The 19,016-nt window shown below is 46.5% G+C and overlaps 1 protein-coding gene and 1 long non-coding RNA gene across 3 annotated transcripts in view; one reads left to right on the top strand and one right to left on the bottom strand.

Moving 5' to 3' along the window:
- LOC130295526 (uncharacterized) overlaps nt 1–10,157 on the bottom strand; it is a 38,101-nt gene extending 27,944 nt beyond the window's left edge. For both annotated transcript variants that reach the window (XR_008848874.1, XR_008848873.1), the window contains exons 1-2: nt 10,082–10,157; nt 4,877–5,027 (exon numbers count right to left, since the gene is read on the bottom strand). This is a non-coding gene — a long non-coding RNA (uncharacterized LOC130295526). The remainder of the gene's footprint in view (nt 1–4,876; nt 5,028–10,081) is intronic.
- Nucleotides 10,158–10,204: 47 nt separating this feature from the next.
- RPRD2 (regulation of nuclear pre-mRNA domain containing 2) overlaps nt 10,205–19,016 on the top strand; it is a 73,583-nt gene continuing 64,771 nt past the window's right edge. The window contains exon 1 of the mRNA XM_056546352.1: nt 10,205–10,605. Within this exon, the coding sequence (XP_056402327.1) occupies nt 10,407–10,605 (199 nt within the window). The 5' untranslated portion in view covers nt 10,205–10,406. The remainder of the gene's footprint in view (nt 10,606–19,016) is intronic.

The raw sequence follows: 19,016 nt of genomic DNA, 5'->3' as shown, positions 1-19,016 counted from the left end.
GGCGTCCTTGCCCGCTGCACACCATGCTGTCCGCTGCACACTGTCGCTTTGTCAAGTTTCAGCAATAAAGAAGTATCATTGTCTCCACAGGTGGTGAGTGCGATTCTTTCATCTTGTCTTCACATATTCTCATAAAGCGTTCAGTTACCATGCTTTACTAACTAAAACTAACTGATATTTGGTTTATTTCATGATTTGTAACTTGCATAGAAAATTAAAGGTTGCGGGGGCAAATAAACCCAGTCTACGCTCACATCACCAATACTGTACTCTTTTAGGGTACGTTCACATGTTTGCAGATTTCAATATAAACTAAATGACTGATCACAGCTTCTAATCTGCAGTTACAAATCCTGCGCATTAAATCTGCGCAGCATTCTGTATGTGTGAACGTACCTTTAGGGTCTATTCACACGTACAGTATTCTGCGTAGATTTGATGCGCAGGATTTCAAACTGTGTTCAGTCATTCAGTTTATATTGAAATCTGCAGCAGAAAATCCTGCGCACGTGTGAATAGACCATTAAGCAACATTTCATTACTGTAAGGTTTTGAAATTTAAGTGATGTCGAGCTGCTGGATTATTAAAGTGCCTTTTAGACGATTTTCTAACTCTGGACGGACTTGGTGTGAAAAAGTGTCCAAATCTGTGTTTGTGCGACTCAATTACAAATGCAAAAATCACATTTAATAAATCAATGACCGCTGCAAAATGTCATCAACAAATGACACCAAAGAAGATCAGTTGGTAAAGTGCTATTAAACTGGTGAAAGGTATGCATGTGCCAAATGTACCCAGGCCTACCTCTGTATGCATCCACCTTCATACAGCAGCATGTAGCGTTTCTTTAAAAAAAAAAAAAAAATGTTTTTTGCCTTGTTAGACTGTGAATTGAGCATTCATGGGCCTGATAGGATGCTGTGGTAGCTGGGGGACTAATAGTGAGAGATTTGTGTGTGTGTATATATATATATGTATGTATATAATTTGCTATTGCCATAATTGTATTGATCCATAGCATTAAAGTGTACCTGTCATTTGCAAAAACTTTTGGGTTTTTAATTGGTTGGGATGTGGAGGTTCATCTAGATCTCTGTTTTTAGAATGGGTGGGGGTCCCAGTTGTTAGGTCCCCACTGATCAGTTATCAATTATCCACAGGACTTTAATTCTTGGGATAAACCTTTTAAGGGTCTATTCATAAATACAATACCCTGCTTAGCATTTGAAGCTGCAGATTTGAATCTGTGTTCAGTCATTGAATTTACATTGAGATCTGCAGCTCCAAATTCTGTGCATTAAATATGCGCAGAATATTGTAGATGTGAATACACCCTAAAGGGGTCACCCCCTGCCCACAGGATAGGGGATAACTAGCTGATCAGTGAAGGTCTGACTGCTGTAACCATGGGCATTACTATATCCATAGTAATGGGGGCAGTGTTTGAGGGCCCACTCAAGTACAAGAACATTGTACCTTGTTGGTGTCCTGCTGCTATCTAGCACTAGTATGTGGGTTCTCTATATAGTGCTATTATACGAATCTTCAATTGTGTTCTTTGCTCTTTCAATTTCCTGTCATTTTTGATGCAGGTGTTTTTAACCATGAGAAACTGCAACCATGTCAAGTCCAGTGCAGACGCGCCATTTCCCATTCACAGCCAGCAATGTCCTCATTCGCTGGGCCATCGTCCCACCTTTTTCCTGCCTCTTTCTTAAAGGGGAGGTCTAGGGTTAGGACAGAGGACGTGATGCAATTCACCTTGCTTTTTCACTGTATGAAGGAGGCAGGGAGGAGATGTGCCCACAGACCAGCGATGACGACATTGTTGGCTGTGGAGGGGAAGTGACGTGGTTGCAGTTTCTCATGGGTTATAGCAAAACTTTAGAACACAGGCCCATCTCATTTTGCTATGGGGCCTTATGAATTTTTGTTACACTCCTGGCTGGGACCCAACACTGACTAGAAGAACAGAGGTCCCCCGAGTTAATGTGGCAATAGTCTTTTGATCGCTCAACCTGCCCCTATTAGCTAGTTATCCTCTAGGGAAGTATTTTTCATCCTGTGGCTCTCCAGCTGTTACAAAGCTTCAACCCTCAACATCTAGAGTCATGTGCGAACAGGTAAAACTGGCGCCCTGGTACAGCACTGCGCTACTGTTTTATTGGAGCCATGGTTAGCGCAGAAAAGAAATAACACGTTTAGCTATATTTCCATCATGTTGTTGCCGCCCTATGCCCGCAGTATACACAGTCAACCTGTCAAAAAAAGGATACAGTGTATAACAAGTACACATTAATTTTGCACAATCAATACTTTAGCAGACCATGCTATTGAGTCCCACAAAATGAACGTACTGTATACAGTCGGAATATGGACCGAGCATAGTCACTAGATGACAACATCGGTACATTAGAGTAAATTGCCCCTTGAGAGTATGGTATATGCAAGCAACCTTTTTTTGACAGGTTACCCATGTATACTGTGGGCGTAGGGCAAGAATGTGATGGGAACATAGCATTTCTTCTTTTTTCCATGCGTTTCCCTGTCTCCCTTTTGAATTTAATGGCAGCAGAGTATTTCAGGGTGATAATGCGCATTTTTGCTCCTGTATCATGGATAGAGTTAAGTGAACTTTTGAAAAGTTTGGTTCGCCCAACTCTCTGAACTTTTCGGAAATCACAAGTTCAGTTTGGCTCGGTTCGACTTGAACACTGTGTTAGGAACATATTCAAGTAGTTTTAAAGTGTTTTTTTTAAGGCTTAGTTATGGTAACATGTGGTAACCCATGGTAACTATTACAGCTCGCCCATTTTTAGGCCTATTTACTAGGGTTCGTCCGATATTGATTTTTTAGGGCCGATGCCGATAATCTGTGACCTTTCAGGCCGATAGCCGATAACTTATACCGATATAAGTTATCGGCTATTTCTCTCCCCCCCCCCCCCCCCCCCAGAAGCCGTTGCAGATCAATGATTTAAAACGGGCGCTTTAAATCAATGAACTGCAGCAGCTTTTGCGGGGCCTTCTCTCCCCCTGCCTGTCCAACCACCACCACCACCACCACTGCCCCATTGCCTCCCCCATCCCCAGTGTTAAAATTACCTGTTCCCAGGGTCTGCACTACTTCTGGCTCTGGCGGCGTCCTGCGCTGTCATTGTGCGCAATGACGGTGACGTCGCATTGAGGATGTCACTTGTCATTGCGCACAGCAACAGCTCAGGACACCACAGGAGCCAGAAGTAGCGCGGACCCCGGGAACAGGTAATTTTAACACTGGGGATGGGGGAGGCGATGGGGCAGTGGCGTATGTGGCCAAAGGATTGGGGAGGCAATGGGGCAGCGGGGGTATGTTGCCAAAGGATGGGGGAGGCAATAGGGCAGCGGGGGTATGTGGCCAGAGGATGGGGAGGCAATGGGGCAGGGGCGTCGGTATGTGGCCAGAGGATGGGGAGGCAATGGGGCGGTGACGGTATGTGGCCAGAGGCTGGGGTGGCAATGGGGCATCGGCGGCGGCGGTCATCTCTGGGCGGGGGTGGGCGGTGCATTATCGGCATATCGGCAAGGTAATTGCCGATACCGATAATGTCCAAAATCGTGAATATCTGCCCATATCTGCCAGACCGATAATCGGTTAATCCCTACTATTTACACATAAATTAAGTGCCATAAAGTATCCCTGGTTGACACAGTGGCTTTTTCCAAGCGTGCCAAAAATTATTCCTTTTTTTTTTTTTTTTTTTTTTTTTTTGTGGATGATGGGTTGTGTACGTGTAGGCCTGGCTGGAAGTAGGGTGATGGTGGATTGGTGGTTCTATTAGTAACCAGCATACAGCAGGAGATGGCAGACTGGTAGTAGCAGGAAGGTGGTGGTTTTCAAATTAAATTTGAAAATGTTTCAATGAAGTTCTTTAATTTTGAAATAAAAATAAGAATTTATTTATATGGTTCCTGAACTGGTGATGCAGACATGCCTCGGTTGTGTATGCGTAGACCTGGCTGAAACTACCAGCAGAAGATGTCGTAGTTGCTTACTGTAGTATGTGTAAAGCAGCAGGTTGAGACACCTTTAAAATCAATTTGTATTTGGCTAGCCAGGTGACCCAGGCCTGGCTGAGGGGAGGTTGCAACAGCAACCTTCAGCATGTCACAGTGGTTTACTGGAGGAAGTATCAGTATCCTGCGTATAGCAGTAGGTTGAGAAACCATTACAATTAATTCAAATTTGGCCAGCCAGGTGACCCAGGCCTGGCTGGAAGGAGGGAGGTTGCAATAGCATTCAGCATTTCACAGTGGTTTTCTATAGGAAGTTGTAGTAGCTTGCATACAGCAGCAGGTTGAGAAACCTTTAAAATCTATTTGACTTTTGCCCCAGGCAGCCTAGGCCAGGCTGTAAGTAGCAGGTTTCCAATAAAAAACAATTTGAATTTGGCCAGCAGCATTGGCTGGCTGCAGGGTGTTTGCAAAAGCAACAGCAATCTATTTGAATTTTGCCCCAGACGGCCAAGGCCTGGCTGGAAGCAGCAGGTTTCCATAAAAATCACTTTGAATTTGGTCAGCAGCCCTGGGCAAGTTCTGGCCAATGGTCTAATCTGGTGAACCAGACATCCATGAGGTCTGGGCTCATGGTGTCTGTCAGGGAAATGGGGCTGTTGAGGTAGCTGAGAAAAATTCTCCCATTTTGTGTTTAAACTGAGGGTCTGAGTGTGGCTATCCAGTACTATTCTCTTTCCTTCAAGCCCGCAGTATGCTTTTTATTGTGCAAGCAGGAAAGCTTAAACACAGCCATCCTTGCCAGCTTTTCTGAGGGCCCAGCTTGTTCCACCTCTGTCCCATACTGCCAAGGTTGGTCATGCTCCTCCTCATCAGTGTCACCTTGTGTAAGGTCATTGTCACCTCTCTCTTCTATAGAGTCCATCTCCAAATCCTTCTCATGAAACTCCTCCTCAAGGAGAACATCTGTACTGCTGCCATCAGGACGTGTAGTCTCCTCCATCCATCTTTCTTCCATCATCGCCGTCAGCATCTGCTCCAAAAGGAATATAAGAGGCATTACATTCCCAATGCCATTGTTTTCCTTGATGACATATCAGTACTGTACTAGTACTGCCACAAACATTCTTACTGGCAGAGAACATGGCGTTCTACCCTGTCCACCAACTAGTCTTCCAGACAAGTTTTTATTTTTGTTACTTTTATCCTACTTGTCAGATCTATGTTTCAACGCTTTAAATGCTTTTTGGGTGGCAGTGATGACAGCACAATGAGTACTGAAGGTGTTTGCAGAATAATATTTAATGTACCAGAACCGTATAACACTACAGGCAACTTCAACATGCTTTTTGCGTGGCAGGGATGACAGTACAATGAGTACTAAAGGGGTTTGTGTAAATCTATTATATTCACTACTGTGTTGACAGGCCCTATAGGTAAATAGGTGCCACTTATAAATGCTTTGTGTGTGTGTGGCACAGATCAATGCACCTCACTGGCTTACTGTAGCTGGTTCAGGAACACTATTCAATTAAGCTATATGCAGGTATGAACCTTGAAAAAGGCTTTGGATTTGTGGTAGTAAAAGATGAGCCCTTCAGAGGCTGTGATCAAGATGTCCCCTTATGCTGTTTTGGGGATTGAATCCTGTTCTCACACACAATGTCCCTATGTTTGGCTCTCTCTCTCCCTTTGTGCTGATTGACACAGTAAGCAGAAAATCACACGATAGACCTGGGTTATCATATGATATGCTGATGTCCCTGATATAATCTCATCACCCCCTGCCCACCCTGCTTCTTCCGTCTGCCAAAAAAAAACATGCTTTCAGGTTTTTCGTGCAAGCCGAATCGGTAAAAGCTTCAGTGTTCGCCGGAAAAATCCTGAAGTTCGGGTGGAATCCGGGTTTGCCGGATTTGGCTTGCTCATCTCTAATCATGGACACTTATCTTGGCCGTAGAACATTTCTGGTGACCAAAACTGACAGCTGGGAGTTTGGGTCATCATACTCGTGGTCAGGCTAAGACTGATTACGCATGTAAAAATGCGTATGTAATACACTTGTGTGAGACTGGGCGCAGGCAAGGTTTACACCGTGTTAACAGTGTATGTCCCAGGTATCCATCAGCATCCCACCAAGAACAAGATGCAGATGTATACTGTGGTCTACAGCAGCCGGTGCCATTCATCCCAATTACCACTAGGGGGGAATTTCTCTAGGGTGGTGTAGGTGAACAATTTTTCTCCACCCTTAGGGTATATCCACACTGCGGAATCTCCGCTCGCAGAATTCCGCGAGCGGAGATTCTATCTGGCGGCCGCCGCAGTAAACATTTTGGCGGTAGGACCGCACGACACCTTGCCGTCACCATTGATGGCTATGCAGTGCTTGTGGACTTCTGCGCAAAGAATGAACATGTTCTTTCTTTGAGCGGAACAATTTCAGCGACGGAAATGTCCCCCACTGAAATTCCACAGTGTGAACAGTTCTCACGGAAGACCCATTCACACTGATGCCAATTATCACTGCGCGCAATTCCACTTGTGGAATTCCGCAGTGTGAACATACCCTTAGGGTATATCCCCACATATCATATACGCAGCATATTTCAGTTTGCGCGAAATCTGCCGTGCAGCTAAAAGTATGCTGCACATTTTGCTATGAGCAGACAACACAGGGCTGTCCCAGGGCAGCCATGTGTGCACAGTCAGGCTAAGTTCACATGTCAGAATTTCCAGACATTCTGCTGCAGCAGAGTCCCATTAAATTCAATGGGATTCTACTGCACTGTGCACTAGGTGGAATTTTCAGTGTCCGCAGAAAGAATGAACATGTTAATTCTTTGTGCAGAATCAGAACAGAATACATAGCCGTCTATGAGATGGCGCATTCCTGTGCGGTCCTAGCGTCGGCATGCTTATGCCGGTGTCCGCAGTTTGCGGAATGTCCGCATGGAGATTCTCAGTGCGGACACTCTGTAGTGAACATAACCTGAAACCTCCAAACCTCACTGCACACACAGGGCAGGGGCAGGAAAGCCCTGTGTGTCTGCTCATAGCAAAATGCGCAGTGGATTTCTCACAGCATGGAATATGCTATGTGTACGCTGTGTGTGACCCCATTTTGTGTGGTGGTAATGGGGGAGATTTATCAAAACCTGTCTAGAGGAAACGTTGCTGAGTTGCCCATAGCAACCAATCCGAGCATTAAATTTTTCAGAGATCTTTTAAAATAAATAAAAGAAGTGATCTGATTGGTTGCAATGAGCAACTCAGCACCTTTTCCATTAGAAAGGTTTTGATAAATTTTCCCTAGTGTGTACAATATATCACCAAACCCACAGGCCTAAGCCCGGGGTAAAGAACTCTTCGTTATAATCCCAACCCTTAAAACGTCACTTTAATTGTGATATTGATAAAACCCTAAATTACACACTTCAAAATCAGTAGGTCAGATGCTGGTTACCATAAGGTGCCCTTGCTAGATATATACTTGCCAATAGACCGTTTTGGTGAACCTGCAGTGTTTACAACCAAAGCCAGAACATCTTAGGCTGCTTTCACACTGTAAAATACTCCCGTTATTAAACGCCCGTTATAAAATCCCAGATCGGCAGTTAAACGGCCGTTAGAAAATACCATTATAGTCTATGAGATTTTTCTAATGGCCATTTTAACCTGTTATCGCCCGTTATTAATTAGGGATTGACCGATATCGGTTTTTTAGGGCCGATACCGATAATTAGTGGAGGTTAGGGCCGATAGCCGATAACTTATAAGTTATCGGCTATTTATCCCTCCGCGACACCGCTGCAGATCATTGATTTAAAGCGGGCGCTTTAAATCAATGCACTACAGTGGCTTTTGCGGTGCCATAGGCCGCCGCCGCCACCCGCTTCTCTCCCCCTGCCTGTCTAGGGGTCCTGAGACCTATCACCGCCACCGCTCCCCCCGCCCCGCGACCGCCGGCCCCATTGCCTCCCCCATCCCCGGTTTTATAATTACCTGTTCCCGGGGTCCACTCCACATCTGGCTCCGGTGGCGTCCTCCTGAGCTGTCACTGTGCGCACTGACGGTGACGTCACGTCGCGCACGTCACTCGTCATTGCGCACAGCGTAACGCAGGTCGCAGCAGGAGCAAGAAGTAGCGTGGACCCCGGGAACAGGTAATTATAAAACCGGGGATGGGGAAGGCAATGGGGCCGGGGGCGGTGGGGGGTGCGACACGGTGCGGCAGGTCGGGGCGGTCGCGGGGCATTATCGGCAAGGTAATTGCCGATACCGATAATGCCCAAAATCGTGATTATCGGCAATACCGATAATCTGTCGATCCCCATTATTAATAACGGACGTTATTTTGTGATGGGAGAATAAACGGAAGAAATAGTGCATAGTGTCGATCCCTAATTTGCTCCTCTGGACAGTTCATTAGACAGACAGAGGTGTCAGCAGAGAGCACTGTGGTCAGACTGGAAAGAACAACTCAACTTCAGGAGCTGAAAATTACTGGAAGGATTAAGATTTTTTTTTATAGAAGTAATTTACAAATCTGTTTAACTTTCCAGAGCCAGTTGAAACATTTTTTTTTTTTCCGCTGCAATACCCCATTAACTCACCTAGGGAGTATTTTGTGTTAAGTGGTAATACATGCTCCAAATGTATTAAAGGAGTAGTCCAGTGGTGATTCAGTGGTGAGCAACTTATCCCCTATCTTAAGGATAGGGGATAAGTTGCAGATCGCGGGGGGTCCGACCGCTGGGGCCCCCTGCGATCTCCTGTACGGAGCCCCGACAGCCCGCGGGAAGGGGGCGTGTCGACCTCCGCACGAGGCGGTGGCCGACACGCCCCCTCAATACAACTCTATGGCAGAGCCGAAGCGCTGCCTCCGGCAATCTCCGGCTCTGCCATAGAGATGTATTGAGGGGGCGTGTCGGCCGCCGCTTCGTGCGGGGGTCGACATCCGCTATCTCGGCGGAGAGCCGGGGCCCCGTACAGAGAGATCGCAGGGGGCGCCCCCCCCCCCGCGATCTCAAACATCCCCTATCCTTAGGATAGGGGATAAGTTTTTCACCACTGGACTACCCCTTTAAATTGTGCAGGACCTGTGATAAATATTGGGTTAATTCACATTTTTTGGAAATGACACCTTAGTGCACCACTTTGTAAGGTTCCACCTTTGCGAATTTTCAACACGTTGCATCAGTTTGTGCAACTCTTTTTTGCTGTGAATTTTCGATCGCTTTTTTTTTTTTTAAATCCCAGCACGCTCAGCAGCTGCCCCAAACGAAAACTACAACTCCCAGCATGCCCGGACAGCCAACGGCTGTCCGGGCATGCTGGGAGTTGTAGTTTTGCAACAGCTGGAGGGCGCTCTGGTTGGAAAACATTGGTATGGTGCAATATTCCGGGAGTTGAAGGATTGGTTGGATAAAATACCGGCCATTGCATTGCCGGTATTTTTAATATTAAAATACCGGCAGGGCGGCCAAAATACCGGCTGTGTCCGTAAAATACCAGCCAGGTGGAGACCCAACATCTACCCCAGTCTTCCCCTATGGTTATGTAAGGCTAAGGTCAGACTACGGAATCTCCGGGCAGAAAATTTCCGCGTGCGGCCAGCGCTGACTGAATCAGTCGGTGCTAGGACCGTGCGGACACTGCAGTCTCCAATAGACTGCAATGTGTACCGTGCGGATTTCCGCCTGAAGAAAGAGCAACGCCATTCTTCAGGCGGAAATTTCCAAGCGGATTTTCCCTTCACAGATTCCGCTTCACAAATTCCGAAGTGTGAATTTGTGAACGGAAACTACATTCACTACACTATACATTTTAACAAGCGGAATTTCCGGCTGCAATTTCAAAGCGGAAATTCCGTAGTGTGAACCTAGCCTGAAACTGGCCACCCTCAGCCACCTCTAGGGGGAGCTCTGCGCATGACGTACATATACAGCAGCTCTGAATTCGATAGAAGCGGTAAAGTAGATCTTTTCTGCACTGGTGGTGGCCGCGGGACTATGTAGCGGCCCGCTCTGATGTTGTATACATATATTATGTATTTATTAGTTATATATTTGATGTATTTCCTACATAGATCAGTGAGCGCCCTCAGCTTTTCCCGCCTCAGGTTCCCGGCGAGCGGCGGTGTGAGAAAAGGGGGCGTGTCCCCGCGCCGCGCGCTCCTTCATTATTTAGCGCGGCCACGGTTGCGCGCTCCCGCGTCGTGTCCGCGAGTCGGTGACGCAGTCTTCGTATTCCCCGTTCGTACGGACCCCGTCTCCTCAGCCCGTTCGTTCCCTGTTGTCTGTGCTTTTCTCCTCATGGCGGGCGCCGTCCCCGACCAGTGACACGCTCACACCCCCCAGCCCCCCCCCCCTTCCTCTCCTCAGCGGCCGCAGAGCGTTGTGGGGGAATCATGGCGGCCGGCGGCAGCAGTGGTGGTGGTGGTGGGAGCAGCAAGGCCTCTGCTGGGGCCCTGGAGGCGGCTCTGGACAGGAAGATGCAGGCGGTCACCAACACCATGGAGTCCATCCAGAACCTGTCCGGCTGGTGCATCGAGAACAAGAAGCACCACGCCACCATCGTGCACTACTGGATCAAGTGGTTCCGCAGATGTGAGTATGGCGGCCATCACTAGGGGGAGGGGCATGTCACCGCACCTGGACAACCACTAGTCCCAGCATGCATCTCTGGGAGGTGTGTAACTACAAGTCCCAGCATGCAGTAACTTCAGTGTTTCTTGTATTCTGTAGTTCCACAAAGCTGTGTGGACCATGTAGAACACTGTTTCCCAACCAGTGTGCCTCCAGCTGTTGCAAAACTGCTGTCCGGGACATGCTGGGAGTTGTAGTTTTGCAACAGCTGAAGTCACAACGGTTGGGAAACTCTGGTGTGGAACTACAAGTACCAGTATGCAGTATCATGCTGGTACCAGTGTGCCTCCAGCTGTTGCAAAACTACAACTCCCAGCATGCTCGGACAGCAGGGAGTTGTAGTTTTGCAACAGCTGAAGTAACACCGGTTGGGAAACTCTGGTGTAGAACTACAAGTCCCAGCATGCGGTAACTTCAGTATTTCTTGTATTCTGTAGTTCCACAAAGCTCAATGTGGACAGTGTAGAACTACAAGTCCCAGCATGCGGTAATTTCAGTATTTCTTGTATTCTGTAGTTCCACAAAGCTCAATGTGGACCATGCAGAACACTGTTTCCCAACCAGCGTGCCTCCAGCTCTTGCAAAACTACAACTCCCAGCATGCCCGGACAGCCTTTGGCTGTCCGGGCTTGCTGGGTGTTGTAGTTTTGCAACAGCTGAAGTCGCACCGCTTGGGAAATGCTGGTGTAGAACTACAAGTACCAGCATGCTGTATCATGCTGGTACCAGTGTGCCTCCAGCTGTTGCAAAATTACAACTCCCAGCATGCCCGGACAGCAGGGAGTTGTAGTTTTGCAACAGCTGAAGTCACACCGGTTGGGATACGCTGGTGTAGAACTACAAGTCGCAGCATGCGGAAACTTCAGTATTTCTTGTATTCTGTAGTTCCACAAAGCTATGAGTGGATAGTGTAGAACCAAAAGTCCCAGCACTGACAGGACTGTAGTGGTGAATAGTGATGAGCGGCATTGCCCATATTCGAATTTGCGATATTTCGCGAATATATAGACTAATTTTCGTCTTATATTCGCGAATTTCGCATATTCGTTATATTCGCGTATTTGAGGAAGAAAACAGTGAGGGGGTGGGCAACTTTCCTATTGGTTGCTAGGAATGTTGTTGATAACCTCTTCTAATTGGCCCACAAGTGAAAAGAAGGAATATGCGGGAAAAAAGTGAATGTTCGTCATTTCGAATATATAGCAAATATATTCGCGGATTTGCGATATTCGCGATAAAAATTTGAAATGCGAATATTCGCGCCCAACACTAGTGGTGAAGCCAGGTTCTGAGGCTTTGTGTGATTTGTTTTGGAAAAACTGGGTGCTGTTCATATCTGGGCTGGACTGTGCAGGTTGGGTGCTACAAAGCCTGGTAAATTACACCCCAAAAAAAGGTACCAGTGTTACATTTATATAATCAAACATGAATAAACTTTATTGAAGTAAATGCACATAAAGTTAAAATGACTAAAAATAGTCATATAGGCACTTCAAGATGAAAGGTACAGAGGATAAGGTAATGGTAGCAATAAGTACAATTAAAGTGCAGGGATGCAGAGGAAAAAAAGTATGCAAATTGCACAACCCCAATAAATAAACATTAGTAAAAGCTAGAATAACAATATAGGATTAGGGAATGTGCAAAATAACAGTATAGGACAAAAAAAAAAATATATATATATATATATATATATATATATATAATGAAAGGTCAAAGCTCAGCACTATACCTGCCATGTACCTGATTGGACACCAGAGCACCTGTAGGTTACATGGCAGGTATATTGTGGGGTGTAGGTGCTCTGGTGTCCACTCTAGGTACATGGCAGGTATATTGTGGGGTGTAGGTGCTCTGGTATTCACTTAGGTACATGGCAGGTATATTGTGGGGTGTAGGTGCTCTGGTGTTCACTTAGGTACATGGCAGGCATATTGTGGGGTGTAGGTGCTCTGGTGTCCACTCTAGGTACATGGCAGGTATATTGTGGGGTGTAGGTGCTCTGGTGTCCACTCTAGGTACATGGCAGGTATATTGTGGGGTGTAGGTGCTCTGGTGTCCACTCTAGGTACATGGCAGGTATATTGTGGGGTGTAGGTGCTCTGGTGTCCACTCTAGGTACATGGCAGGTATATTGTGGGGTGTAGGTGCTCTGGTGTCCACTCTAGGTACATGGCAGGTATATTGTGGGGTGTAGGTGCTCTGGTGTTCACTCTAGGTACATGGCAGGTATATTGTGGGGTGTAGGTGCTCTGGTGTCCACTCTAGGTACATGGCAGGTATATTGTGGGGTGTAGGTGCTCTGGTGTCCACTCTATGTACATGGCAGGTATATTGTGGGGTGTAGGTGCTCTGGTGTCCACTCTAGGTACATGGCAGGTATATTGTGGGGTGTAGGTGCTCTGGTGTCCACTCTAGGGACATGGCAGGTATATTGTGGGGTGTAGGTGCTCTGGTGTTCACTCTAGGTACATGGCAGGTATATTGTGGGGTGTAGGTGCTCTGGTGTTCACTTAGGTACATGGCAGGTATATTGTGGGGTGTAGGTGCTCTGGTGTCCACTCTAGGTACATGGCAGGTATATTGTGGGGTGTAGGTGCTCTGGTGTCCACTTAGGTACATGGTAGGTATATTGTGGGGTGTAGGTGCTCTGGTGTTCACTTAGGTACATGGCAGGTATATTGTGGGGTGTAGGTGCTCTGGTGTCCACTTAGGTACATGGCAGGTATATTGTGGGGTGTAGGTGCTCTGGTGTCCACTTAGGTACATGGTAGGTATATTGTGGGGTGTAGGTGCTCTGGTGTTCACTCTAGGTACATGGCAGGTATATTGTGGGGTGTAGGTGCTCTGGTGTCCACTCTAGGTACATGGCAGGTATATTGTGGGGTGTAGGTGCTCTGGTGTCCACTCTAGGTACATGGCAGGTATATTGTGGGGTGTAGGTGCTCTGGTGTCCACTTAGGTACATGGTAGGTATATTGTGGGGTGTAGGTGCTCTGGTGTTCACTTAGGTACATGGCAGGTATATTGTGGGGTGTAGGTGCTCTGGTGTCCACTTAGGTACATGGCAGGTATATTGTGGGGTGTAGGTGCTCTGGTGTCCACTTAGGTACATGGTAGGTATATTGTGGGGTGTAGGTGCTCTGGTGTTCACTCTAGGTACATGGCAGGTATATTGTGGGGTGTAGGTGCTCTGGTGTCCACTCTAGGTACATGGCAGGTATATTGTGGGGTGTAGGTGCTCTGGTGTCCACTTAGGTACATGGTAGGTATATTGTGGGGTGTAGGTGCTCTGGTGTTCACTTAGGAACATATCGGGTGTATTTTGTGGAGCTTGGACCTTTCATTATATATTTTTGTCATATGCTGTTGTTTTGCACATTCCCTAATCCTATCTCATGCTAGCTTTTACTCATTCTTATTTATAGGGGCTGTGCAATTTGTATACTTTTTATTCTGTATCACTCCACTTTAACCCCTTAACGACCGAGGACATAAATGTACGTCCTGGTGCAGCGGTACTTAGCGCACCAGGACGTACATTTACGTCCTGTACATGACCGCGAGCAACGGAACGATGCTCAGGTCATGCGTGGCTGGAGACCCGCCGGTAATGGCCGACATCCACGTTTGTGCGGATGTCTGCCATTAACCCCTCCGATGCAGTGATCAATACTGATCACGGCATCTGCGGTAGTGCAGTCAGAAATATGGATGATCGGATCGCCCACAGCACTGCTACGGAGATCCGATCATCCAGAACGGCGCTCGGAGGTCCCCTCACCTGCCTCCGCCACCTTCCACAGGTCTTCTGCTCTGGTCTGAGATCGAGCAGAGCAGAAGATGACCGATAACACTGATCAGTGCTATGTTCTATGCATAGCACTGAACAGTATTAGCAATTAAAGGATTGGTATAAATAGTCCCCTATGGGGACTATTAAAGTGTAAAAAAAAAAAAAAAAAAAAAAAAAAAAAAAAAAAAAAAAAAAAAAAAAAAAAAGGGAAAAATCCCCTCCCCCAATAAGGTAATTGCTGATACCGATAATGCCCAAAATCGTGATTATCGGCCATACCGATAATCGGTCGATCCCTAGTTTAAAGCACAATAATAATAGAAAAGTATGTAACCATGGGTATCCTTTTTTATTGTATTGACCCACAGAATAAAGAACACATGTCATTTTTACCGTAAATTGTACGGTGTGAAAACACCTTCCAAAATTTGCAAAATTTGGGTTTTCTTTTTAATTTCCTCACACAAATAGTATTTTTTTTGGTTGCTCCATACATTTTATGGTAAAATTAGTGATGTTATTACGAAGGACAACTGGTTGTGCAAAAAACAAGCCCTAATACTAGTCTGTGGATGAAAATATAAGAGTTACGATTTCTTAAGGTCAAAATGGGCTTGGTCCTTAAGGGGTTAATTGTACTTGTTGCAGGGGTGTGGAAATAAAAAAATAAAAAAATACTTGTCCAAGGGACTAAAACGGAGCAGAATCTACTTGTCCCTCATAATAATCCACCTGTCCTGGTACAAAATAATTTTAACCCAAATAGTATGTAAATAAGGTCTTTTATCAACAAAAACTTGATACGCAGACCAGTATGTCACCCCATTAGGTGGATAGGGTCCCTGATAAGTAAGTCCGCCCCATTAATAGAATACTGCAGTGCAAAATAACTTATCCTGACCACTGTGAAACCCCCTGCATCATTATATTATCCCCTCTGATGCCCCTCCATTATATTACCCCCCCCTCCGATGCCCCTCGTATCATTATATTTCAGCCCAACCCACTCCCCTCTCCTGTACCACATTAAACCTCACCTCCTCTCCGATCCCCTGCTACCTGTACTCCGCCCCCATGTTCGCTCGGCAGGCTCAGGGGCTTGGTGGTCACTGTAGTAACTGGACCGCATCCTCTGTCCGGACGGAGGGGCGTGCGATGAGTGACGCCATTGCACGCGCCTATGCCGGGACGCTGTCTTCCTGCGCGGCTCGCTATAGACTGCAGCGCACAGCTGCAGTCTATAGGAGTTTAGTTACAGGGCAAAATTGATTGCCCCGTTATATGTGAATTCTTTAGGCATTTAGCCCTGCTTGCCCGAAGCAGGGCTAAATGCCTAAAGAATTCACCTGCCCAGCGCCCGGAACTGCATGTCCTGGGTGTCGGGCGATACAATTCCCACATCCCTGTATTAATACCGTTACCTTATTCTCTGTACCTTTCGTATTGAAATTCCTATATGAATCTATTTATAGTGGTTATAAATGTATGTGCATTTACTTCAATAAAGTTTATTCATGTTTCCGTTTGTATATGTGTAACTAAAGCCTGATAAATCTGGGTGATGTGGGCTAAGTCCAAATGATCTATAACCCAGTGCTCCTACAGGAGCGGTGCTCCCATCATGCATGGCAGGTACCTGCCGTTTAAGGCGGACTTCAGTGATTGAGCTAATTCCCGCGATTAACCTTTAAGATGCTGCGATCAATACTGACAGTATCTGCAGCATTATCAGGGCTCAGGGAGACTCATTGGACCACTTGCGGCATAATTGTATGGGTTTGATGAGCCATAATGGCCACTGGAGGTCCCCTCACCTGCCTCTTTGTGACTCTTACGCTCTTTTCATCTGGTTTGTGGTTTGCCTTCTAGTAGATCCGAGAAGGTTATGGTCGAGCTAGGTAAACCAAGGTGCAAGTTACCGTACATGCTGGCTTGTTACTTAGTGACTTTTTTTCTTCTGTTGATGTCTAGGGGAGCTCCTGTCCTTCATGACATGACCTCAAGGCTGTACTCGGAATAATAATTCAGTATCTTAAGGCTGATTGATGAGTGTGTTATTTCAGTTTTTTAAATTTGTTTTATTTTTATTTAGGTTGGTTGCATAGTTAGGCTATTTTCACTAGGTGGAAATCGATGCGATACACGTATGACGATGCGATATATCCCCATTCTGTTTTCAAGACTATATATTGCGATTTTTTTGCATGAGGCTGTATGAGGGCTATCTGTTTGCGCCATAATCTGTTTTTTGGATCAGTACCATTTTGGTATTGATCTGACTTTTTAATCTCTTAATTTTTTTTCCTGGGATATTAGAAAAATTGCAATTGTGGTGTTTTTTTATTTTTTACATTTGTCATTTACCGTATGGGATTCATAATGTTATATTTTAATAGGTTGTACAATTACGCACGCAGTGATACCAAATATGTTTTTATGTTTACATGTTTTTATATAGGAATAGGGGTTGATTTGAACTTTTAACATGGAAGGGATTAATGTGTGTCTTTAAAAAAAAAAAATTTGGATACTTTATTAGTCCCTTTTAGGAGGAATCATTAGATTCCTCATACAGATCAATAGAGTTCTATTGAACTCCATCAATCTGTGTGCTCTGCGATCCATTGATAGAGCCGATCGCGCTGCAGGGGGCGATCCACCCCACTAGCCCACCAGGGAGCATTCACATGTCCCTTTAGATGCCGCTGTCAGATCGTCGCATGCTGGCTATTAGCAGCAGCCTCCAGCTACTGAGAACAGCTGGAGGCTGCAGGGTACGGAGCCTGCTCCATACAGACCGCTGAGCACTGCCGCGCTTGTCAGGTCCAGCACTGCTTACATGAAGCCGGACGGAAATGTTCACCTGCCCGGTGCCCGGAACTGCATGTCCCGGGCGTCGGGAAATTGGAATTCCACATCCCTAAAAAAGATCGATTCAAAAATATTTGAATCAATACAGTATCGTCTGAGAAATCGCAATAGAGTGAATCGATTTTATTATTTATTAATTTTTTTCTTAAACCCCTAATTTTCACATGGCAGTGTCCGCACGGAAAATCTGTGCAGACATTGCCCTTGAATGCTCTAGGGCTGCTCGAGATTGCGCAGTCTCATAGACTGCAGTGCATTTCTGCGGACACCAAAATTTGAATCTCTGCACCACATGTTAACGGCGCAGAAATTCAGCTATGTGAACACCGTAGCAGAATCCCGTTGAAATCAATTGGACTTTGTTGAACATCATCTCTGTGTGGAAATTCTGCCATGTGAGCATAGCCTTAAAGTGGACCATGTTCACACATCTGGAATTTCTGTGCAGAATTCTGCATTGACATTCCGCTGGAGATTCCAGAGTAGCATAGTCCTATTTTATTTAACGGGATTCTGCTGTGCTGTGCACACAGCTGAATTTCCGTGAAATTCTGTGTTCCGTGTGTGCAGAAAGAATGAACCTGTTCATTTTTTCTGCGGACTCCACACTGAAGGCATAGTAGTCTGAGACTGCGCATTCCTGTGCGGTCCTAGCGTGTCTGCACCTGATTTTACATGCGTACATCCTAGACGTGTGAACATGACCTTATGGTTTTCATGCTGACCCGTCCACAGGCAGAAGTTGACATCCCATGTAACAATTAGGGATCGACCGATATCGGTTTTTTAGGGCCGATACCGATAATCGGTGGAGGTTAGGGCCGATAACTTATACCGATATTCCGGTATAAGTTATCGGCTATTTATCCCCCCTCGACACCGCTGCAGTGCATTGATTTAAAGCGGGCACTTTAAATCAATGCACTGCAGTGGCTTTTGCGGTGCCATAGGCTGCCGCCGCCGCCGCCACCACCCGCTTCTCTCCCCCTACCTGTCAGGGTGGTCCGGGCCATCAATCGTTCCTGTAGTGTCCGGGGGCGTTCCGGGTGGAGGGTGAACCGGTCCGGGCTGTCCTTCTTCTTCTCCGGCGGCCATCTTCTCCACTCCGGGCAGGCTCCGGCCTATTACGCTGCATAGACGCCGCTGCGCAGTGACGCCCGTGCGCAGCGACGCACCTGACGTCACGGCGTAGCAGCGTCTATGCAGCTACTAGGCCGGAGCCTGCCCGAAGTGGAGAAGATGACCGCCGGAGAAGGACAGCCCGGACCGGTTCACCCTCCACCCGGAATGCCCCCGGACACTACAGGAACGATGGATGGCCCGGACCACCCCCATTACGGGTAAGTTAATTTTTTTTACTGACTCAGAGGGTGGGGGAGGGGCCTGACCGGTATAGCGGTATGGGCAAAAATCCATACCGGTATACTGCCCAGCATCACGGTGGGGGGTGCGACACGATTCGGGGGGGCGTGGGGGCGGTGCGGAGAGCGGGGCATTTTCGGCTTATCGGCAAGGTAATTGCCGATACCGATAATGCCCAAAATCATGATTATCTGCCGATAATATCGGCCATACCGATAATCGGTCGATCCCAAGTAACAATGCTAGATATTTAAAGATTACCTGTCACCAAACTAAACTTTTAATATATTGTTCCTTATGTAATTATAAGACACTTTTAAAATTCTCAACCTTTCTATATTTT

This window comes from Hyla sarda, chromosome 11 (assembly GCF_029499605.1).
Source record: "Hyla sarda isolate aHylSar1 chromosome 11, aHylSar1.hap1, whole genome shotgun sequence".
In the NCBI taxonomy this organism is placed as follows: domain Eukaryota; kingdom Metazoa; phylum Chordata; class Amphibia; order Anura; family Hylidae; genus Hyla; species Hyla sarda.
This window is presented reverse-complemented; position numbering and strand designations above follow the sequence as displayed.